Source organism: Aspergillus brasiliensis (genome assembly GCF_001889945.1).
Source record: "Aspergillus brasiliensis CBS 101740 unplaced genomic scaffold ASPBRscaffold_1, whole genome shotgun sequence".
NCBI classification, from domain to species: Eukaryota; Fungi; Ascomycota; class Eurotiomycetes; order Eurotiales; family Aspergillaceae; genus Aspergillus; species Aspergillus brasiliensis.
This window is the reverse complement of record NW_027137442.1, coordinates 2650479-2673221: the sequence shown is the minus strand read 5'-3', so window position 1 is coordinate 2673221 and position 22743 is coordinate 2650479. Positions and strand designations below refer to the sequence as shown.

The window sequence follows — 22743 nt, the reverse complement described above, 5'->3', positions numbered from 1 at the left end:
ACATCTCCTTCATCCATCCATATCATTTCTACCATCCTCAAAATGAATCCCTTCCACATAATCCTAGCCCTGGCAGGCTACGCCTTAGCCCAGACCACCACCTCTACCACCACCACTTCCACCACCCTCTCATCATCATCCACCTCATCCTACACCACCATCCAAATCTTCAACATCCTCCCCACCCCAACCCCAATCCAACCCACCTCCCAAAGCACAACCACCACCCCAACCCCAACAACCACCCTCGCCACCTTCGACGCCAGCATCATCACCGCCTCCTCATCCACCACCATCCTCGTCGTCACCTGCAACGGCGCCTGCCCCATCCCATCCATCTACACCATCACCGCCGCGCCCTCCACCTACGCCGAGCACGGCTCCTTCATCAACTCCGCGGACGGCCTCACCGTGACGACCTCCCAAAGTAACGCGTGCAATATCACTTCCTCCACGCAGGGTGCGTCGTGCTCCGTCACGGTCGGGTACTATGCTACTGTGAGTGGGGGACAGAATTCCTCGTCGGTGGTTAGTTCGGGGACCTCGTTTGGGCAAGGGGAGATTTGGTATATGCCTGTTACTGTTACGGCTGGGGGGGAGAAGTTGGCCGGGGCGACGCAGACAAGTGGAAGTGGAGGGAGTGGTGGGAGTGCTAGTGGTGGTGGGGGGAGGGTTGAGGTTGGGGAGTGGAAGTGGGTTTGGGCAGTGATGGCTGTGGGGATGGGGGTGTTGGTTTGAGTCGTTGTGGAATACTCCTTGCTGTTGTTGTTGTTTGTCGATGATAGCATGAGGTGTTGCACAATGATGATAGTTCAGAGGCACCACTTGTTTCGGAAGGATTGAGTAGAGGAATGTGCTATGCGTTGCCTTGTTGCTGTAGGAAGTACCCAATATTGATGTTGTGTTTGTGGGTACTATACAAATTGTAAGTGAGAGGCTCAGCTTGCCTTTCATGTGAACAGGGTTGATGAGAGAAGGAGGCATGTCCCGTTTATGAGGCAGAGGAATACTGCAGATACCGGCCTGTGAGATGTCTATCCACAGCCAACATCCCCCAATCTTGCTTCATCTCTTGGGTAAAACCGCAGTTGCATTGGAATTCTCCTTTATATGATATACCTCACGCCATTTGTGCCTTTGCCTATATAAGACCCGTCAATTTGCGTTCCTTGCCTTCTCCATCAACAATGCTGGGGCTTCTCATCTGTATCATCACATACCTTCTAATATTTTCATCTGAATAGAGTGATATGCCACCTCGCCCTTTAATGGACTTGCCCATTACTGATTATTGCGCCGTGCGCACCGCATGTAAGTCCACGAGAAAGGTTCCATACCAGAGCTAACAGTCACCAGGTGGAAGCTGTGCAATCCACGGAAAGCCCTGCAGAGTTAGGAGAGGGGAAACTGCATGTATCAGGTGCTCGCGCCATGGCCTGACTGAATGCGATGCGTATTCTGCATTGATGCAACGACTGAAGAATGAAAAAGAGTATGTTACAGCCACCTGTATGTCATAGTCCCGACTAACGAAGCTAGCTCTAACCAAAAACTCATCGACGAGGTTGCTGACCTGCGAGATGAGATAAACACACTCTTGAGAAGTACTTCTCAAACAGGGTCCGTTTCTAATGAGCTTTCTCGGCTGAAGAATCTCCGCATTGACACTGGCTTCGAAGCTAGTGCCTCCCCTAGTGACAATGACCTCATCTCAGAGGGTGCTGTCTCGCTTGGTGAAGCCGAGGATATGTTCAATATGTTTACTGCTTGTGTCAATCCGCTTCTCTTGGATGGACTTCTCATGCAACATCAGACGTTGGACTCTGTCCGCAGATCATCGGCGATGCTCACGGCGGCGATTCTTACCGTCGCGGCACTACTGTCTCCGGACCGCGCCGAAGTATGTGGAAAATGCCACGAAACCTTCGTATCTCTGTCCCTCCGGCGAAGATTGGCAACTACTCACCATAATAGCTTGGACGACGTTCGCGCTCTATGCATTGGTGCATTCTACTTCGAATCTTTGGGCGAGCGGCTCTCTAGCGAGGCCATCCACGTTTCACGGAATCTCGGTTTAGATGAAGCCTTCCATCGGTACATGCAGGGCGGAGTAGCCGACATGGAACGGGTTCGGCTGTGGTGCATCGCCTATATCTGCGAGCAATGCTTCACCACGAACCGGGGCTGTCCTCTGAAGGACGTTGCATACAAACCAGTCTGGGATATGACGCGAATTCCCCATCAAAAAGATGCCAGCCTCGAAGATAGAAGGCTGATCGCCCTCCTTCTATACTTTGATACCTTGGCAACTGCTCACGCGGCCTTTTACAATGATCCCCGGCAGCCTCTGAAAGCCGATGATATGACAACATTACTCGCGTTTGACGACGCTGTCAAGCGATGCCTCCAGGAGTACCCGGCTGGAACATTGCATAGCAGCCACCCTTTCTCTTCCTTTCCCAAGGATATAAAGGACCTAATGTACTCCTTCGCTCAATTCCAGATCTACTCACTGGCATTTCGTGGTATCTTTCCGTACCATAATGGTCCTACCAATTTCCAAGCGTGGTCGCACGAGCACTGCTTTACTGCTGGTGCCGCAGTTGACGCTGCCCTGAGGATACTCCACATGATAGGGACAAACAGTGATCTTTCCCTGAATCTCCGCTATGTTCCGATTTACATTTATCATATGGTGGGATATTGTGCTACCTTTCTTCTGAGAATCGCCGGGCTGAATATCGGCCTGGCGGGAAGCAATAAAGGCGACCTCAATCGACTCGGGCTGGCGAGCGATCCTGGACACATCGCCTACGTTGTCCTGCGGGTAGCCCAGTGTCTACGCACAAAAGGTGCGGAGCTCAATCAGGAGCATACCTCCATCCTCGTGGCCTCGAGTCTGTTGACCATGTTGCGGCTGCTCTCGGACTTGCAACGGGTCGGCAACAGCGAGGTACCAAAAGAGAAATGGGACCTATATCTCGGTCATCCGACGGTAGATCCTCCTGAATCGTCCGTTATCTGCCATGCTGACGGGACATTTGGCATTGGGTTTAATCACCTATTGCCGTTCTGGCTCAAGACGCAGGCTAAGGAGTAAATGCTTCAACAATTATCAACTCTTCCTATCTAGCTACAATTGACCCTGCTGTCACAAGCGTGCCTTGACCGGCTCGCTATGCAATGACACAGATTGCTTTGGAATCAAATGATCCACATCTAACGTATTCAACAGGCCCGGATGTGCCTGCGACAGATCCGTAATCCCCAACAATTTCATAGTCGTCTCTAACTCATCTCTCATAACTGTGCTGTCAGCATTATACCACATAGTGAATAGAAAAGGATATCACATACTCTCAATCAACCTCTCCACTCCCTCCTGTCCATAGCACAAACTGTACAGGAAATGCCTTCCCATTCCCACAGCCTTTGCACCCAGACAGATCGCCTTAATGATGTCCGTCCCCCGCCGGATACCCCCATCGACGAAGACCTCCAGCCGATCAAACACCTGCGGACAACACCGCCGGATCTCCATCAGTACAGCAATAGATGAAGTAGATCTGCATCAATCAGCACAACTTTCCCAATTCCCTTTCATAATTAATAACAATAACCAGGAAAGAAAACTCACGTATCCAAACTCCTCCCCCCATGATTACTAACCACAATCCCATCCACCCCAAACTCCACCGCCAACACCGCATCCTCGACCGTCTGTACCCCCTTCAACACAATCGGCAGGACAGTATTCTCCTTCAACCACTTCAGATCCTCCCACGTGAAACCCGCATCAATATACTGTCCCATCGATCTGCCCAATCCCCCTCCCTTCTCATCATTCCCACCAATACACGCCCCGCTCATCGGCAACGGGGTTCTAAACCGGCTATCGTGAGGATCTAGCGGAACCCGCTCATCCGCTTCCCGTTTCCCAGCGACGGGCGCATCCACAGTCACGAAGATTGCCTTAGCGCCATGTTCCTCTGCGGTGCGGAGAAGGCGTTTCGATACCTCTCTATCTTTGTTGACGTAGAGCTGGAAGAAGAATGGGTGGTCCGTCTTCTTCTTATTCTGCTTAGCCGCAGCAGATGTTATTTCCGAGAGATGGTATGCTGCGTTTGTAGAGACCTTCACTCACTCACTCCTCGTTAGCTTATACTGAGATTCATATCAATGTTATGATAGTAATTGTGATAAGGATAATGACATACACACATCCCAACCCCATACCTCGCACACCCCCTCGCCAGCGCGAGCTCACCATCCGGATGAACCAATGTCGCCATGGCCGCGGGACTCATGAATAATGGTAGATCCATCTGACAACCCAGGATATTGGTTTGGGTTGATACGGAAGTCACATTGCGGAGGATCCGCGGACGGAGGAGTATGCGATCGTACATGGCTCTGTTTGATTCATAGGTGACGGTATCTGTTGCGGCGGAGGAGTAAAAGGCCCATGTTTTGGGGGTTAGGGATTGAGAGGCTGCTTTTTCGAAGTCGTGGGTCGAGAGGATGGATGATAGGGGTGGGAGCGTGGTGGACATGTTGGATTGGTAGATACCTTTCTGTGGCAATTGAGAGACTGAAAGGTGCTATTATGGGAGATTAGCAGTGTGTTCATTGACTTTATATAGTTCTCTTTTTCTCAAGTTGTTCTATTATTTCTTTCATTCAGAATATACTTCCAGTCTATCGGTGTACTTTCGGCCTATACGACTGGGTCGGTCGCTAGAACTTATTCCACCAATCAGGAATCCTGATATCGGAGATCATTACCGAGATGTCTTATCGATCTCTCGGGCGAGAAGTTCACTGCTGTGGATACGTCATTTGGATGGGGAATATGACTGTTTTGAACTATGTCGGGATATGGTTTCCGATGAGTCAGGGGATCTGGACTTAGGACATTTTTCTCAGAGGACAGTCAGCTATAAATGCATCAGTTCCCTCGGGTCTCAATTGATTGTGTACATGTCCGAAACTAGCAGTGTCATCTCGAATGATTGCTCGATGAGATAGGATAGCGATGGTATATGACATGTCACTCTGTCATTGCGTATTCTTTGTTCCACATGAGCCTAGGGTGATGTAGTACTCGCTTTCATATGACAATAGGGCGACTTCGTATGCTGTACTGAAGCATTGCTAGTCATATATTTTAATTTATCTTATCGACATCATATGCATGGATCTGCGAAGGGAAGAAATTTTATCGTCTTCCTCCCCAATTCTAAAAGTCCGTCTGATCCACCAGTCCCTCAAACTCATTACAGACCGCCAACCTCTCCTCACAAGACTTGCGCATCGCATCAATAGCATCCTTCCCAATGGGCAACCGCAAAGGCAACTGCTTTCCCTCAAACTTGCCCGTTCCCTTCACTGCCTCCACCACCACCGTCGCCGCCTTCGCCGGATCACCCTGCTGGTTATGGTTCGACGCCGCACACCCAGCCACTATCAGACCTCGGAGCTCGTCATACTCCGGCAGCGGCCGGGGTGCGCGGCTGTAAAAGTTTCCCGGATTCATGACCTCCGTGCGGAAGTAGCCATAGGTGAGTAGCGACGTGCGGATTCCGAACGCCGCCAGCTCCAGGGCTAGGTTGGGCACCACCGCCTCCAGGAGACCCTTACCTCCGGTGTAGCATGATGCACCGGGCGCACCGTAGTATACCCCGACGCTGCTGGTGAACAGCACGGTTCCGGATTTCTGGGCGCGCATGAGAGGTAGGAAGGCGCGGGATACGTTGAGGGGACCGAAGGCGTTGGTGCGGAGGGCGTCGATGAGGAAGGGTTCGCTGTGATTATTAGTAGTGTCAACGAGGGGGAAACCATGCATGAAACTAACGTGATTTCTTCAACAATACCAGCGTCAATGTAGCCCGCGTTGTTGACAAGGACGTCGACTTTGCCGTAGATCCCCCAGATCTCGCGTGCCTTGGCGTCCAATGCTTCTTGGGGTTGGCTCACGTCTAGCTCGAACACCGCGGCCCCGGCTTCTTTCAGAGCTGAGAGACGGTCGGATCCGCTGACATTGTTGCGGGCGCGAGCGGTGGCGATGACTTTGTCGCCCTATCAGTTTCAAGTCTTTCATTAGCACATTATCAAGGAAATCTCATTATGTTAGACAGGTCAATGGGGGACGCTACCTGGGCGAGGATGGCGCGGACTAGGGCTTCGCCAATGCCCGAGGAGCAGCCGGTGACGACCCAGGTAAGTTGGCTGGACATTGTACGTAGTATATAGTATATAGTATATAGTATGTGGTATAGATAAAAGAAGAGGAATGCAATTAGAGATTGAGAGAGGAGCAACAAGAGCTCCTGAGGAGGGGAAAGAGGGTATAAGTGGGGAGATTGCTGTCAATCTGTGTTTTGGACCCCACGCAGCAGAGCCTTGCGCCTTTGCGCTAAGCATTGACTAGCAGCAACTAGCATGGAACTAGTAATGATGTTGCCTGGCACACTGCATGTGTATGGCCAGTGATCTGTTGAGTTCAGAAGCATTAATCCAAGAATAGTGATTAGTGCTTATTCTCAGCCCAACACCTGGATCCACTTGGCCTGGTATACACTCACTTTGCCAGTTATTTATCGCCCTGTTGCTCCCTCGATTAGTTTACCCCTCAATCATTCCACATTTTGCTCTGTTCTCCTCCGTCATATCATAGTTGAACATATCCATCGTTTCCACAGATAATACTGCCTACCCCAACCCACTATCAAACTCTCCCTCAGTCTTACAAAATGTCCTGGACACAAGTCTCCCCAAACCGATACGAGCGTCCCTTTGACTCCATCGAGTCATTCTACCGCGTCATTGCTGCTGCCGGTGCTCCGCTAAACAAAGAACACTACCTGATTACCTGCACTCTCCAGCTATCGCCGCTTCCTCCCTCCAGTGCAGTCGAGCAAGCCTGGAAAGCCCTCCGCCATGTCTACCCCCAATTAGCCGCGGAACCAGAGGTAAACGGCAACGGCAGCGAGCGCTTCGTCTACGAGACCATCACCTCTACCACCCAGCTGGACACCTGGGCCCAAGAAACCTTCCACATTGACCCCGATCGAAGTGCCAATGACCTCTACGAGCAACTAACCCCATCACCACGCGTGCACCTCTACTACCTCCCCAGCACCTCCGAGATAGTCTTCCGCACTCCCCACTGGCGCATAGATGGCATCGGCCTGCACCACATGCAATCCGCCTTCCTGCAACTCCTCGCAGATGGCAACGTCCATCCCATCGACGGAACCGAGCCCTCACGTCTCTGTCCCTCCGTAGACCAAGCCATCGCCGACTCCGATCTCTCACACGCCTCATCCCTCAACGAAGCCGCCGCCACAGCTGCCTCCAACCAAGAACTCCAACCCTGCCTCATCCAGACCGAGAACGGCAACCTCATGCTGCCCACTCTCCCCAACATCCTCCCCACCACCCCCAAACGTATCCTCCACCACCTAGACCGCACCACCACCACCCGTCTCCTAGACGCCTGCTCCGCCCACAACATCACCATCACCGCCGCCACCCACGCCGCTCTCGCCCTCACCGGCCTCCAATTCGCCCCACACCCAGAAGAAAAGAAACCAGACTACGTCGGCTTCAACCCCCTCGACCTGCGTCGCTACCTCCCGGAGCCATGGAACGGCCCCGCAGCCGCTGTCTCACTCTACCATACCGGCCTGCCATTCCGCATCCCACTCTACCCAGCACCGGTCGAGAAACGGGATGAATTCCTCCGTCTCGCGCGGGAATTCACCTCCCTCTACCGCAGGAATCTGGCCAAGGAGACACCACAGAACGTGTTCGATTTCCTGCCGACGTATGTGGGTCGTGTGATGCAGGTGTTGGGCGCTGCGCCGCCGGATCCGCTGCTCGCGCCGGCGCATCCGGAGCTGAGTTCGATGGGGAGGGTGGATAAGTTGCTGAAGACGGAGGTGGAGGGGAAGGAGAGGACGGTCAGGGTGGAGGAGTGGTGGGTCGCGATTGAGGTGATTAATCGGTTGTTGTTGACCCAGGTGTGGACGTTTGATGGGGAGTTGGTGCTCTCGGTGCATTGGAATGAGGCTTTTTATGAGAGGAGTTTGGTGGAAGGGGTGTTTAGGAGGTGGAGGGAGGTGTTGGTGCAGGGGTTGTTGGGGTAGATTGGTTGTTATACTGGAGATTGGATTATATCAGATTGATGGTGTATGATAGATAGGAGAAAGTCGAGATCTTGAAATAGGTATTGGAATGGTTAAACTTGGCTGTACTCATTAGAAGTAGGGTAGTACTTTAGCCTTTTCGCATAACTGTAGAATTGGTCCCTCATAAATTCCCACTTAAAACCGATTTCTGTTCTCTTTGTAATATCTTCTTCCAATCTCTTTCATTGGCAATATCTTACTAGGCCTCAAATAATCAATATGTAAATTAAGCTTGTCTGTACGACACTTATGACAACCACTCTCTAATTGCTAAGAGCGGGCCAAAGCGCAGCTCCTAATGCAGCCACAACTGTGAGTGGCTGCTGCAAGGTAAGCATCAGCTGTCTCTCTTTCTTCCACGTCACTGAGCTGACAATCATGGATTGTTCTTATATAGGTCCCGCCCGAGTCGGCCGTCATGTGAGGCCGGGAAAAGAATGCTCTTTTTAGATTACGATGGCGCAATCATCACTGCTGATACCTGACTACAAAACACATATCCTATCATGAAGAAGGCGATTTGTATGGTATCACTTGGGTGGCCGACTCTAGCGGTAACGTTATGATTCGTATTAGATAATGGAGAATTACATGGTGTGAAGTATCTTGTTATTCGTGCGACTTTGATGCTACATCACGAAGTAACTTATAGAATTTACTACCTTATGTGTCTTTGTTATTGAACCAAGTCCTTATTAATCTAGCAATCCCAAGCAGTATATCTGTTATGAGGGCTTCCATCGAGTATAAAGATGGTTTGCCAGGCTTGCCAGGACTACTTTGCATTTCAATACCATAGAAACTCTGAAGCAAATCATCTGCTATGCATCAGAGTGCACAGAGCTTCAGTCTCAAGAAGCGGGGCTACATTAGACGGAGCATCCAATCATCAGTCCAAACAAATCCAGAAAAGCTATGGCATACGAATCATCAATATCGATGGATGATATGTTCCATAGAAGCTCATAGCGACATCAACAGGATAGTACCTGATTGGCGAGTCGGAACTAGTGCTTATGACCTCGTATCCTTCATAGAGCACTGACCTATACATCCTATATATATGAGTAGCAACCATGATGACCCAGCAACACCAGGGTAGACACAATGGCCTCCTTCGTCGACCTCCTCGACACCGTATGGGATAAAGGCCCTCTCCTGGCAGTCGCCGGGATAAGCGCCCACCTTTTCTACTGGTCGCGTGGGGAGCGCAGCGCCAAGGAGGGCCGTGTCTGGGTGTATGCCAACCACATCGTGAACACCCTAGCCCTACTCACCATCATCAACCACCACGGAACCTGGACAAGCATCTACGCATGGACCCTAGGTATCAGTACCATCTCCATACTCAACCTCTGCTTCTACATCCCCCTCTTCGCCTCGATCCTCATATACCGCGCCTTCTTCCATCGTCTGCACCAATTCCCTGGACCATTTTCTCTGAAACTCTCCAAGTTCGTCACCAGCTACAACAACCTCTCAAAAAACCGAAACTTCGAGCGCGTATGGAACCTACACAAACAATACGGAGACATCGTCCGTACTGGACCCCAGGAACTCAGCATCCTGTCAGCTGACGCCATCGATATCATCTACGGTCCATCAAGCAAATGTACCCGTGGCCCGTGGTACGATCGCCTCAAGGGCTCGGGTGACTTCACGCATGATTATGCGATATTCCATATGCGAGATCCGGTTGTGCATGCAAAGCGGAGGAAGGCTCTTTGGGATAAGGTGTTTAGCGGGCGGGGTGGGTGAATATCTTTCTCTGTTGGATAATTCACATTGTGCTTACTGAAAGATAGCGCTGAAATCATACCAACTTATGGTCATACGCACGACGGAGAAGTTTTTAGATGCTCTGGCGCAACGTAGTAACGAACCACTTACCATCCCCAGTACGATGCAGCTTCTCAGCTACGACATCATGGGAGTCGTCGGGTGGGGCCACTCGTTCAACAATATTGAGAGATGGGAGTTGAATCCTAGTTTACACTTTATCAAGAACATAAGAGCCGGTCAGCACGTCATGGTTCATACGCCGTGGCTGATTAGTCTACTGATGAGTCTGCCGGGTGCTGGTGGGGCTATCAGAGAATATGGGACATGGATCCAGCATCGCATTCATGAGAAGCGGCAGCAGGCAGAGCGGAACGAAGTACCCGGTGAAGATATCATGACGAGGATGCTGCCGTCCATGCGCGATCTATCCGAGAAGGCATTGTACAGTGAGGGCGAACTGCTTGTTATTGCTGGAGGGTGTGTCACCACCATTCATCTTTCAAGTCTCCCTTCAGATCTAACTATCAATAGAGACACCAGCTCCGTCACCATAAGCGTCATCATCTACCACCTCGCCCGGAACCCATCCCTCCAACGCAAACTCCAAGCCGAACTAGATGCAGCAACAGCAAAACGCCAAACAGAACTACCACCCCCCACCGAACTCCCCGAAGATACCTACTACCGCTCTATATCCTCCCTGCCCTACCTGAACGCCTGCGTCAACGAAGCCCTCCGCATTCAACCCCCAGTACACGGTGGAGTCCAGCGCAAGACACCACCCGAAGGAATCTACATTCCCAACGATCAAGGCACCTCGACCTTCATCCCAGGAGATACACTAGTCAGTGTACCGACTCTACCCATTCAAAATGACCCCCGGTATCATCGACACCCCGGGGAGTTCGTTCCCGAGCGCTGGACGGACGAGAAGCCGGAGTGGATTATCAATAAAGCAGCGTATATCCCGTTTCAGTGTGGTGCGTATAGTTGTGTTGGGAAGGGGTTGGCGTATAGTGAGTTGAGGGTTGTGGTGGCGATGTTGTTTGGGAGGTTTGATGTGCGGTTGGCGGAGGGGGAGGATGGGAGGAGGTTTCAAGAGGAGACTGTAGATACTTTTGTGGCGACGTTGGGGGATTTGAGGGTTGTGTTTAGTGAGAGGGCGGGATAGGGGGTTTGTGTTGGTTGGGCTGGTGAGGGTGTCGGTGCTTGGTTTCTGTATATGGTTGGGTATGGAGGGTGCGAGGGGTTCGGATCTGATGGCACATTGAGTTTTATGATACAGAGTCCTTTATTGCTGTAAATTTGGAAAGAAAAAATATCAATAGGAAGATCTACTAATAAGTTCAAAGGTAGATCATAACAACGATGATAGACTAATGTACGTTATAAACGTATCCATTACTGCGTCTCCACTCCATCTCCGCCATCCCATCCATCTATCATCCACCACACATTCATGTAGTCTACCACAAAACCATCACACCACCTCATCCCCTCAAGAAATCGTAACATTCGTAGTGGCAGTACCCACCACAAACTCATACGAATCCTACACACATCAGCACAGTCCACCATCAAAGCACTATCAAGGAATCAATGATGAAGCAAACTCACCCCAACCAAAAACGGCCTCACCACACCAATCTGCGCAGCCCCAGTCAAATCCGGCACCGTGACGGTAAAGTTCTCATATTGGCCACCAGGTCCATTGGTCTGCGGATCAAAAGCGCCACTGTAGAGGAGGTTTCCGATGGCAGAGTCGGGGGAAGGACATCCTGAGGATTCGGAGCAGGGTTCGATGCCGATGGCGATGCCGATTTCGACGACGTTTTCGATGAAGATCTAGTTCAAGAATGATGAGTTTATCATAAGTCAATTGTATAGGGAAGATATGAAAAGATGTATAGGAGGGGACTGGGAAAACGTACCGGACGGACTATCTGCACTGTGACATTTTCTCCGGCCTTAAGCTCCGTGCCGGCGGCGGGGGACTTGATGGAGATCCCTTGGGCAAGGGCAGTAGCTGCGTAGAGGGTGAGGGGGAGGATGGACTTCATGGTGAAAGCTGGTTTGGTACTATCTGAGGAGAGATACAAGAGGGATGTGAATATGTAATAAATGTGATAATGCTACTTTGAATTTGGTGGGGACGGAGAAGGGTTTATATATACCACAGTCGCTACTAGTATTCCACTGTGGCCGATGAGATTACCTCACCTCATATCTACTAGCAAAGGCAGTTCATGCTGCTTGCTTTTTTCAGGCAGCTCACTCCGCCACTGTAAATAGGGTCGCGGTACATCGTTGGTAGAGTCCCGCCGCGGCTCTGAGACATCAGGCGTCCCACTCGTATTTGCGACCAATCACAGTGGGTAGTATAGGAGTATTGGGTGCATCGGGGTATCTTTTAAATGGTGTTACTATATTAGACTACAAAATAACTATAGAATTAGGCCGGAAGCCAGGCTGTGTATAGTCTTTGCTACGTCTAAGCCACTTCTTTACAGTGGTGACGGCGGATATATCCCCACAGGAGGAAGACCAACGAGGAAAAGTTGATTTGGAAAGGCCAATAAGTCTTCTTTACCGACGGCTTAAAATAGCATACACTCATACGATGAGCTTGATCAAAGCTTATTTTATGCCAAGTCATATGCCGGCGCGTCGCAGATGACCTGGCTTGTACGGAGTATGCAATGCAGTCATCCGGGAACCCGTAAGCTGACGGCTAAGACCTACCTTTTGTTGTCTGTAGACCCTGAGTCTAACAGAACCTGATACTAAAATGTCGACTTTCGGTATTTCTATCGGTCAATTGAACGAGGTATATATTAATCATCAGACGTTACAACTCTACCGAGCGCAGCATGCCCAGGCTACTAGTACAAACTGTGGCTGCTGTACTACTGCCGTGTATTGAAAAGGGTTATTTTAGAATAAAATATTGCCGAGCCCTCCAACGATTTACTCCTCTTATGGTCGCCTGACACCGATCGTGGCTGATATACCTACCTATATTTGGAGCAAGCCAGTGCGATCCTCCGTCGAAGTGGAAACAGATCTGACAGCGTGTCTTGAGAAGGATAAGCACCGAGACTAGGCCATAATTACAACACAATGTCAGCTAGAACTACTTCCTATAATGTACTATGAGAACTAGATAAGTTCCAGAAAATAACATAACGCAATGTCATAAGTATGTTATCGTTGATCCAACAGTTGAGCATGGTTACTCACAGATCAGGTACCTTGGCCTGTCTCCGTACATAGACATCTACTTCAGAACAAATTTGTAAGAACCGCCCTTATAGCTCAGTGGTAGAGCGCTTGACTTGTACTCCTCTACGGTTATCAAGAGGTCCGTGGTTCAATCCCGCGTGGGGGCATTTCTTTTTTGCCCGACTTTTTCCTATCTCACTTCTGCTTCCTTTATCACCGAACCTCACTCTCACCTTTTTAACAAAACCTGCATCATCTACCTTGATGGTTGTGGCATTTTGGTGTTTTCATACGCTATGGTGCCTTCTGCAGTGAAACCTTCCGTTTGCACTCCAATAACTTCCCCACATGGCCGCAGACCGGATCGCGCGGAGAATGGATCCGGTCGGACCGTTCCGTTGAATCGCAGATCGGGTCCGATGGAGCTCTAAGCAAGGGACATTGCATTTCATTCCATTTATTCCATTTATTCCGTCATTTGATGGCTGCATCATGCTAGGCAACGAAAACAAGGATACCAGTGCTAGCTTGCAGATAGACGCAAGCGTGTTCATTAATTCATGCAGTCCCACAATCGTAGCAGCCCTGACCGCAGTGAACCAATCCTTCTCAGCTCACTAGTTATGTACCTCCCTCAAGCAGACAGATATGTTTCTTCTCACATTCCAACCCGCTCTACTGCCTGTCCCATACATTCTCAAATTCCCAACTCCTTCGCATGGCTCTCCTCCCACGGAAACTCCCTCTCCACCGCTCTCACCAACTCCTCATGCTTCTTGCTCCTCGGCTTCAAATCCACCTCGAAAGGGACAGGATGACTAATGGTGCTTGAAGAAAACTCCACCCGAATAGGAACTTCCTTGCCATTCCGTACTGCCTTTCGGATATTCAGTACCGCGAGTGCCCGCGCGACAGTAAGATAGATACTCTTCTCAGCGAGCAAGCGACCAGGGCAGATCCGTCGCCCGAATCCGAAGGCGTATAACCGGGGGTCTGGCTCGGGGGTTGCACCCAGGAACCGATCGGGGTTGAATGATTCCGGGTTGTGGTAGCTGGTTGGGTCGTGGGTGAAGGCCCTATTTTGTGTTAGGTATGACTTCTGAGGAAGGGAAGGGAGAAGGGATGCGTACCAGACGTTGGGAACGAGGATGGCGCCCTTGGGGATATAATAGCCGTTGAAGATATCTTCTTCACTGGAAGCGTGCGATACACTGAGAGGGGTGACGGGGTGCCATCTAAACACTTCTTGGACTACGGCGTTGATGTAGGGGAGACTATCCTGGTCGGAGAGGTCGGGTAGTCGCGATGTTCCTACGACCCGATCAATTTCTTCTTGGGCCTTCTTCTGAACTGTCGGGTTGAGTGCCATAGCCATGAAGAAGCAGGACAAGGCAGAGACGGTCTAAGGTGGTCAGAGAGAATATGGTGATGCTCATCAGGATTGAACGCACCGTATCAGCACCGCCGCCGTACAAAGCCCCAGCGGAGTATTTCACCACAATCTCCTCCTCAGAGCCAGGAAGAACGGTGTCCTTCTCAAGCAGGCCAGAGACATACGATGCCTGATGGATGCCTCGGGCTATTTGGTTCTTCACGAAGTCATAGGTCTTGTCGTGCATAATGGTCAGTCTATCCTTGTATTCTTTGGCTGTCCGCTTTTCTTTTCCTCCTGGGAACCAGGTGGGAAGGTATTTCACTGCAAAGTCAGTATTTAAGTTGTCCAAAAGATGGTGGCAACTAACGCAAAGGAACAAAGTTAACCAGCCAAGCTCCTGGAAGAACGATCTGAGAAAAGTCATCCATGGCCTTGTCGACCAGGTCAACCAGGGGATCTCTCGCATGTGGCTCGATGGTATATCCGTATGCGATGCGGAGGTTGATCGCTCCAGCCTCTCTATATAAGTTTTAGACATAGAACAACTTCCGGCAGGCTGCAGAACCTACTTGCGTAGATGGTGAACCAGATCATTCGGTGACTGAATAATGCGCAGAAGAAACCGGGTCACTTCTTTATCCACGATTCCATCGAATTTAGCTGCTGCGCTGGCCGAGCCGAGTTCGCGGTACGTGGCTTTCCGATAGGCGCGGAACCGGTTGTTGTAGGGGAGGAGGCCTAATGTCTTGTCCCATCCGGATCTAGGAGTGCAAGTTAGCTCTTATGTCGCTGTTAGAGTGGTAGTTGAGTCTGTGAGGCTAACAGATCTGCGATGGGAAGATGGGGCCGGGAGGAGTGTTTTGCAGAACGCTTTTCCAACATTTCCAGGGCCATGTCGGGATCATTCAGGACAACAAGTGTTTGTCCGAAGACGGTGATGGAGCTGATTGGGCCTAGAGTTAAATGTTATTGCATTGAGTGCCGCCCTATTAGAAGAGTATAGAATGGGAATATACCATATTTTCCCTTATGGTCCAACCAATGCTTCCAATCCTTGGAACCGGGCGGCGGGAGGTCATTGAGATTGCCGATAATGGGCTTGGGAGGAGGGCCTGGGGGTAGTGGTGCTGATGCTTTCTTCGGTCGAAGAAGGACGTAGAAAAAGTAGGCGGAAAGAAGTCCAACGAGAAGACTAGCTATGGACAGCATGGTGGTCGTCAAAAGCTATGGGAGCCAGTGAAGAAGAGTAAAGAGCAACTACGATCTGGGAGACTCATTGAGGTCACGTTATTGCAGCGAGGGCTGAAGCTGAAGGCGAAGCAAGGTAACCGGGCGGGGAAATTGAGACACCAGCTTCGAGTAGTGCCTGCTGCTCTATGCTCCTATTCCAAGTTTCTGCACAATTCTGCAGGAAGCGATTGGATCAAAGGGGTGCAGTTATGCCACTACCGTTATAGCGTCTTGAGCTACTGCAGCTGGAGTGGAACATTCCCCGCGAAATCAATATCCGTAGACTTGTCATTGGTGGCAGGGGGTTCAGTTCAGCTATGCCTCCGGGTGGCGTTCGATTGTTTGACTTGCCTGGGAATTTCGGGATTTGAAAAAAATAAACGAAGCACATTCTCGAGATAAGGATCATTGGCAAGATGTTGAGACATTCGCCACCTCTGTCTACGTGGTCTCTTCTGACCACAACTACCATCACAACCATTACCTTGGCATAGAGATAGATCATATAAATACACTCAGATTTGCTCCCGCCCTTTGCTTTGGGTTGATATTCAACCTCGCCAACGTTGGGAGTTAGAGAAAGAAATGTGGGGTCAAAGCGTCGGTTGATCGTCGCCATTTCCGTTACTTGGCTGGGGCTGGAAAAAAGGAACAAACGTGATGGCTAATGTGATCAGACCAAGCGGTTTTGTCTACCAATAAAGTTGCTCATTCTAGCATAGCTCCTAAGCGGGGGCGTATACGACCCAAGGAGATACGACGCCAAAGTAAGCAAATGAGCGGGGAACAGAAGGCTCCTATTTTGTCTGATTCGTCACACAGTGTCTTCCTGTCCATTTCCAAATCATTGACATGCTTCGCAATACTCCATCTCCTCCAACAACATCTAACTCAAGCGCCAGTATTTCTGTTGTAGTAGTTTGTCAGTATCTTGACACTTGGCCAAACCCTCAGTTGGGCGGGAGTGTACATATTTGTATTCTCAACTTCTAGCCCTGAAGGTCACAGCGACGAACAGCCAACATACATTGTTGCCCGTTGCCGCCAGGTGCCCTTCTGGATTTTGTCACTCTATTTACTGGAAGGAGCTTTCAGTATACGTTTTGTCAAATCTACCGCCCTAGACTTGCACTTTCAGATCTCCAGTCAGCTGCGTTCAAAGCTGGTGTGTAGTATATCTTGTATGACCCAAGTACAACCTTGGTAACAACCTTCTGTTTTATTCTAGCCACTGCTAGATATTGTGGCTCAGGAGATCTACCTAGTTGAAGTGACATAAGAGGTAAGTCATTTATAGCCGTTTGGAGGGAGCGTTGTCCATATCTCAACTGGAACTGTGAACAAAAGATAGCAAAACGCCTCGAAAACCGCCTTAACCTTGATATCTACCCTCGATACCTCCCGCGGTACAATCTGCGTAAGCCATCGCTGCCAAGCCGCAAAATCGGGCTTCGAAGTCTCCCCCTTCAAGTCAGTCGATACACAGGAGTACTCGGTCTTCGATATGACCTGGCATGCGGGGCTTTGTTTGCTGGGAGCCAACAGAAGCTTGCCGCCTGCGTCTGCTGTTGGTCCTCGTTACCTGCGAGAAGTACCCGTATATGGTTTCATCACGGCTATCATCAGCCACAGTTATCATAACCAACAGTCTTCTTTGGCGGACAGAATTTCTCGCCTGAAAGGCAAACCGCAAATCAAAGAGTAATTATTTCTTCTCAACAATGCCTTGTTTGGCAAGATTGATTCATGGTTAGATTTTGAGATTTCTCCTCGGTAGTTTCCATATGTCGTCGTTTCTTGATGGTTCTTCTTGCGCTCTTGTGACGAATTATCCGCCTCAGATCTGCCCTTCATCAGGGATCCCGATTTTCGTCGTCGCGCGAGACGTGGTGTCTTGCTTGTCTTCAAGCCGCTTGTAGAGCAAGGTCCTCCTCCCACTGGCACAGTGTATTCCGAGACGAAGTCTCGGTCGAAAAGTACTTTGTACCCGTTCCGTTCTTGGTCACTGGCCCTACTAACCAAAGTAATAATAGCGACAAACTAGCAGTACCAATTGTGAGGAGCATCGGCTAAATCGTCTATGAGCCTTTGCATCGGTACGCAGTTCGGCACTGGAGGAGCTGCCTTGTTTTGATCATGGCACACGATAACCATGGCACATCATCTGTGTATGTAGTGAACGCAGCTGCAGCAATCTGCCTGAAGCTCAAACCTTAATGGTGCGACCTCGCCGATCTTCTGTTTAACAAAACAGACACACCCAAGTAGAGGAACAAATACCGTTTTGACGATAGTTTCGTCACCACGACCAACCTAGTATTCAGCTCCCTTTTCTTCATGAGCATCAATAGCGCCCTGTAATCATAGATCATGTCAGTCCAGGGTAATATTTAATCATCCACGAATAAGCGTCTCCAAAATGCACAAATAGACAGTTATGTATGGCTTCAAGGAGGCGAGATTTCGAAAACACAGCTCCAGGTGAGAGTTGTCCTCTTCTTTTGGAAAATTGGTATCCCTCCTCCCCTTTGACATCTTGGTGATGTCTTAATATTCCTTCTTTCTATTTGAAATCCACAAGTTAGACTATGATCATGTCAAACTATTTTGGTAAATTGGTATTACCTTCTCTTCTGTTGACATCTTTGAGATGTCCTTTTCCTCCTTCTTGGCCTTCTTCTTCTTCTCCACCTTGCTTTTGCGGGGGCCAGCCCCGCCGATGCTTCCCGGTAGGAAAATCGCCTTCTTGATAATCTATGTGAGTCGCCAGCGTTAGTATCATAGAATAGAATGTAGCTTTCGTCATTAGGGATACGACTTACCTGGGTGATATTCATTGTTGCGAATGTATGTGTGTATGTGTATGTGTATGTGTATGTGTGGTAGATGGAGTTTTGTTAGGAAAAAAAGAAAAAAAGAAAAAAAAACCATGTCAGACTGAGGGCACTACGCAGACCCTTTAGTCTCAAGACCCTGAGGAACCTTGCCGGTTCGGGTGACACATTCTACCATCCGTGCACAATCTTGGGCGAATGTTGGGCTTTACCACCGATGTTCATCAAGGTGTCGATCAGAGCTTTGCAAATGACCAGTTAAGCTGCGCCGAACTTTCCTGGCCCTAATCGCAAGCGACAGGAGCCGGGGACTTATCCTGCATGGCGATTGATCCTGCGGAGCAACAGTCGAATATGTAGACAATATCTCCTTCTGAATGCTGACATTCATAGATTGCCGATTTATGTTTTGAGTTTTCGAGGTGGTCGGCCTGTCCACTGTAGATGGTCATTAAGGCTTTTTATACACTTCCAAGGAAAGCGGGTTACTACTCAAGAAGACCGTGCCCAGTCCAATGTCCATTATCCTACTTTCCATTAGTCACAGTCCGGTACTGGTGTATGACGGCTGACAATATATCTCCGGCCCCTAAGATCTGATATATGATGGATATTACAATAGCATCTTGTCCATCATAATACCCAGGTATATAAGCAGTCCTTGTGGTAGAGAACATAAAAGAAGAATAGGCAAGGATGTCTCGATTAATCTGAAGGTACTGACTATCTTGTCAATTGAGCAAAAGAAATATTATGATATTTTTCTTCTTCTTTTACCTAGGCGTAGGTATGATCCGAAGTTGTCAAAGAGATTGGAATTTTCAACAGGAAGGGGGCAGAGGATCGGTTTATATAGTAATCCCTAGATACGAGGCAGTCACTGACACCATTGCAGCAATTCCATAATGATATACAATATTCACCCGAGCCAGTGCAGGTGTCTGTTCACAGTAAGCGTTGCGAGATGCTTCAATCTGGCTATTTCACTAATGGGATTTCTCCTTATCCTATTCAAGCGCCTTTAGTACTCGCTATTCACCGCCCGGAATCTGGTATACAGGTGTTGCTTCACGTAGTATATGTCGAGAATCGCGAAAATAAAGAGGCGTGAATGGGAAGAACTGCATTGAGTAGTCGTGAGTTTCAGTCCCACCACATGATATATAGTGCTAGTGATATATTTGCATTGTCTACGCTGACACTATCTCATATTGCAGAGAACGCATTAAGCAATCTCTGGGTCCCAATAGCCTTATATTATCGCACCATCCTCAGCCTCTACCTGCTACCACCACCACAAGCAGATCAAAACTCGTTCCGCGCTCAGAGTCCACGCAGGGCACGCTCACGGCCAACAGTAGTCATTATTTCCAACACCTGCGTTGCTGCACCACAGATTGCACACCTTGTCAACCGTAATTGATCCACCACTACCACACGAAAACAAAACTGAACCTCCCTGTGCTATATTGAGTATGCCGCCCTTGATTAGAGCCGGTGGGATAAGTTTGATATATTTGTCGTAGTCTGGTTAATGCCCCATAGATTAGCAGATGTACGGAATACTTGGGTAAGAATACGATGATAAAAGTTTTTTTTTACCGATGTCTAGCAAGACACTTTCACAGTATTTCATGCCTTGGGTGCAGTCGGTAGCTTGGACTGAGGTCGACAAGGCCAGAGTGCTGGCAACGAGGATGGAGAGGAACTTCATGTTTGTTGGTGGAAAGGGTTTGCTGGGATGACTTGAGAGAAATGGGTTGAGAGTATTGGTTGAGTTGGAGGTTGATATGAGAGCGGCTATAAGTACCTTGATCGTAGTCAGGAATCTCGTGATTATTAGGCACGTGGATCTCGAATGGATATTGCTTCTTTTCGGTGTGATAGATACATCATCAGGATGTTGTGGCAAGTTTGATGTAGGTCTAATCACACACTTGCATGAATGTCGAGGGCATCTCCTCAGTAACCACGTTCAGATCCTAGTTGCTGTGTAACATCAACAGACCTCCTTCGTCTAATCCACCAAAAAGTCTGATACTGAAGCTCAGAGTAAGTGAGAACTTCTGCTATGTGCATTGCAAATTCTGATCGTTGCTTCACCAATATGGTCCGTAAAATCATTTTTGATCCGGGACAGGCACTTCCACTGACAATTAGAGCTCTCAAAGTGTCACTTGTACAAGACCAGTCTGACCTAGTCAATCATCCCCGAGACCGCGAGAACGGCGACTATTGAGTACGCATTGTGCTACAATCAAAGGATCTATCCAAATAGATATTCAGCGCAAGATTTCGCGGAGATGGTATCGGAATATGCCGCACCAGGGATCCACTTCCCTCAATGGAGAAAGGATGCATGATGATCCCATCTATGGACCGGGTTACAAGATGCATTGCGAAACTAGTCGTAGACGGTTCTAATTGGGCATATAGACTGAGCCCAGTGACCACTCAGGTGAGTCTCGAGGACAGATATCTGCATACTACCCCCTTCTCAGGCCCCTGCCTCTGAGTCAGAGTACAAATTATAGTTATACTCTGATAGATGAAATTGATAGTCTGAATGGCTGGTTCTACACTACATCAACATAGGTGATCATCATTATGGTTGTAGATGCTACGTATACCTTAACATTGCTTTTGCCCCTACTGTAGACTTGAAAAGCTCATTCATCACATCCAGCCAGCAATTCAAAACTACTAAACAATGCTATCATCGAATAGCAAGAATACTACCATTACACAAACCCTTTACACATACCTCGTTATCTGAACTGGCAAATTGGAGACTCTTCAGCCTCGGTGGCGAAGAGTATCTAGTGTTAGCAACTAACTACGGGGTTCTCCACAGAGCACGTCCATTGGACTACTGGAGAACTATACCAAGACAGGTAATGCTGAAGTTGATCCTGACGATAACCCCAGTTCAGCTGCCCCACCTTCGTCATGCATTGTGATCGTTAGTGTGTGCGGCTGAATCTTTTATATCGAGGTTATTCAATGCCTAACAATATAGCTGATCAGCTGTTATCCTCTTCGGCAAATCCCATCGTCAATGTACTACCGAATATGGGATCTGGCTCTGATCATTGAGTATACTTTCTACTAAATACTTTGCAGTCATCTAAATGGAAATAAGAAGCCTACATGGTTATATGGGATCATGATGAACAGACCGTTCAGGAAATAGTATAATTAGGAATTGTCTTGTGAGATTCCTCTTCAATTGTTTAATCTATCTATCAGTGGTCGTCAACAGGATAACACGTTCGATAGAATGAATGTCGATTCCGAAAATAACCCAAATCACAGCTTAAGCAAATATTCTAGCGTGCACAGCTCAAGGAATGAGCAGCCAATAGAATAATAGTCAGAAATAGACAAAGGCATATCTGACCAATTTTGTAACTAATACCATGTCTTGAGAGGACAGAAACCATCATCCCATGAATCAGTATCATCAACTATAACAACACATCTCGTATTCCGAGAGTAAGTGTACAGTGCATAACCCTACCTCAGAGATATTCTGAGTGGTCTACACCGTTTTCGACAAGATACTTCAGAGTCGCAAAATCCTCTGGCGTGTCCCATCCACTACGGGCAAACCCCGCCCATTTATTCAAATATTCCGGCTGCTCGAGGCAGAACATGACAACATCTTTTGTGGCAACAGCATCTTGTAGCGCACTGTGCCCATTCGAGCTGTTTTGAATATACCTATCCAGGAACACCCTGGATAGAACCTTTAGAGACCAGATCCTCCGAAGGCGCAAAAATTCCCGCCGCGGTTTGAACGCAGCCTCTGCTGTGAGAATGGCGGAGTCGACGATCCGAGGATGGACCATCCCCAGACAATTGAGATCATGCTTTATATCATGTCCAATCAGCACCGTATCGCTATCGATCCAGTCCCACAGGGCTTTCCTCGCTCCCATCCACCCACGTAGGGCTTTGCCGTTGGCTTTGGCGTTCTTCATGGCTTTGGCTGTGATGCCACTATAACGAGTATTCCAGTTGTGTACTCGTCGGAGGGGATCAACATAACTGTTGATGAGGACTTCGCCGGTTAGAAAGTCCACGGCGGCGAGATAGGCGATTACCC

The 22743-nt window shown here is 49.0% G+C and overlaps 8 protein-coding genes and 1 non-coding gene across 9 annotated transcripts; 5 read left to right on the top strand and 4 right to left on the bottom strand.

Moving 5' to 3' along the window:
• The first annotated feature begins 13 nt into the window (after positions 1–13).
• On the top strand, positions 14–1086 carry ASPBRDRAFT_36997 (uncharacterized protein). Its single transcript, XM_067623625.1, has one exon. It carries the CDS (start codon positions 43–45, stop codon positions 736–738), a length of 696 nt encoding a protein of 231 aa, XP_067484985.1. The 5' UTR covers positions 14–42; the 3' UTR covers positions 739–1086.
• A 182-nt stretch (positions 1087–1268) lies between these two features.
• On the top strand, positions 1269–3100 carry ASPBRDRAFT_50577 (fungal specific transcription factor domain-containing protein; the record flags this gene model as incomplete). The annotated part of the gene is made up of 3 exons (XM_067626567.1): positions 1269–1311; positions 1357–1492; positions 1540–3100. The coding sequence occupies 3 exons, from the start codon at positions 1269–1271 to the stop codon at positions 3098–3100; spliced, it is 1740 nt and encodes a 579-aa protein (XP_067484984.1).
• A 29-nt stretch (positions 3101–3129) lies between these two features.
• On the bottom strand, positions 3130–4553 carry ASPBRDRAFT_166873 (uncharacterized protein; the record flags this gene model as incomplete). The annotated part of the gene is made up of 4 exons (XM_067619595.1): positions 3130–3306; positions 3358–3566; positions 3638–4134; positions 4218–4553. The coding sequence occupies 4 exons, from the start codon at positions 4551–4553 to the stop codon at positions 3152–3154; spliced, it is 1197 nt and encodes a 398-aa protein (XP_067484983.1). The 3' UTR covers positions 3130–3151.
• Positions 4554–5033: 480 nt separating this feature from the next.
• Positions 5034–6336, bottom strand: ASPBRDRAFT_36996 (SDR family oxidoreductase). The gene is made up of 3 exons (XM_067623624.1): positions 6156–6336; positions 5855–6078; positions 5034–5804 (listed from the first exon to the last, which is right to left on the bottom strand). Exons 1-3 carry the CDS (start codon positions 6234–6236, stop codon positions 5240–5242), a joined length of 870 nt encoding a protein of 289 aa, XP_067484982.1. The 5' UTR covers positions 6237–6336; the 3' UTR covers positions 5034–5239.
• Positions 6337–6645: 309 nt separating this feature from the next.
• Positions 6646–8236, top strand: ASPBRDRAFT_36995 (uncharacterized protein). Its single transcript, XM_067623623.1, has one exon. It carries the CDS (start codon positions 6753–6755, stop codon positions 8148–8150), a length of 1398 nt encoding a protein of 465 aa, XP_067484981.1. The 5' UTR covers positions 6646–6752; the 3' UTR covers positions 8151–8236.
• A 1063-nt stretch (positions 8237–9299) lies between these two features.
• Positions 9300–11145, top strand: ASPBRDRAFT_114983 (cytochrome P450; the record flags this gene model as incomplete). Its single annotated transcript, XM_067616861.1, has 3 exons — positions 9300–9942; positions 9998–10451; positions 10506–11145. 3 exons carry the CDS (start codon positions 9300–9302, stop codon positions 11143–11145), a joined length of 1737 nt encoding a protein of 578 aa, XP_067484980.1.
• A 327-nt stretch (positions 11146–11472) lies between these two features.
• ASPBRDRAFT_112906 (uncharacterized protein) lies at positions 11473–12034 on the bottom strand (the record flags this gene model as incomplete). Its single annotated transcript, XM_067616702.1, has 3 exons — positions 11473–11526; positions 11592–11819; positions 11906–12034. 3 exons carry the CDS (start codon positions 12032–12034, stop codon positions 11473–11475), a joined length of 411 nt encoding a protein of 136 aa, XP_067484979.1.
• A 1244-nt stretch (positions 12035–13278) lies between these two features.
• On the top strand, positions 13279–13363 carry ASPBRDRAFT_t27. Its single transcript has one exon. It is a non-coding gene; the product is annotated as a tRNA-Thr (tRNA).
• A 485-nt stretch (positions 13364–13848) lies between these two features.
• On the bottom strand, positions 13849–15797 carry ASPBRDRAFT_36992 (cytochrome P450). The gene is made up of 7 exons (XM_067623622.1): positions 15588–15797; positions 15395–15524; positions 15141–15332; positions 14939–15090; positions 14648–14892; positions 14327–14598; positions 13849–14272 (listed from the first exon to the last, which is right to left on the bottom strand). The coding sequence occupies exons 1-7, from the start codon at positions 15778–15780 to the stop codon at positions 13894–13896; spliced, it is 1563 nt and encodes a 520-aa protein (XP_067484978.1). The 5' UTR covers positions 15781–15797; the 3' UTR covers positions 13849–13893.
• Between the last annotated feature and the right edge of the window lie 6946 nt (positions 15798–22743).

Coding starts and splice junctions, on each gene's coding strand:
- ASPBRDRAFT_36995 (XM_067623623.1), top strand. CDS start 6,753: ATGTCCTGGACACAAGTCTCCCCAAACCGATACGAGCGTCCCTTTGAC.
- ASPBRDRAFT_36992 (XM_067623622.1), bottom strand. CDS start 15,780: ATGCTGTCCATAGCTAGTCTTCTCGTTGGACTTCTTTCCGCCTACTTT. Junction 15,333..15,394: donor CATCTTCCCATCGCAGATCT/GTTAGCCTCACA, acceptor TTGCACTCCTAG/ATCCGGATGGGACAAGACAT. Junction 14,273..14,326: donor ATCCTCGTTCCCAACGTCTG/GTACGCATCCCT, acceptor AACACAAAATAG/GGCCTTCACCCACGACCCAA.
- ASPBRDRAFT_36996 (XM_067623624.1), bottom strand. CDS start 6,236: ATGTCCAGCCAACTTACCTGGGTCGTCACCGGCTGCTCCTCGGGCATT. Junction 6,079..6,155: donor TCCGCGCCATCCTCGCCCAG/GTAGCGTCCCCC, acceptor TGAAACTGATAG/GGCGACAAAGTCATCGCCAC. Junction 5,805..5,854: donor GGTATTGTTGAAGAAATCAC/GTTAGTTTCATG, acceptor TAATAATCACAG/CGAACCCTTCCTCATCGACG.
- ASPBRDRAFT_36997 (XM_067623625.1), top strand. CDS start 43: ATGAATCCCTTCCACATAATCCTAGCCCTGGCAGGCTACGCCTTAGCC.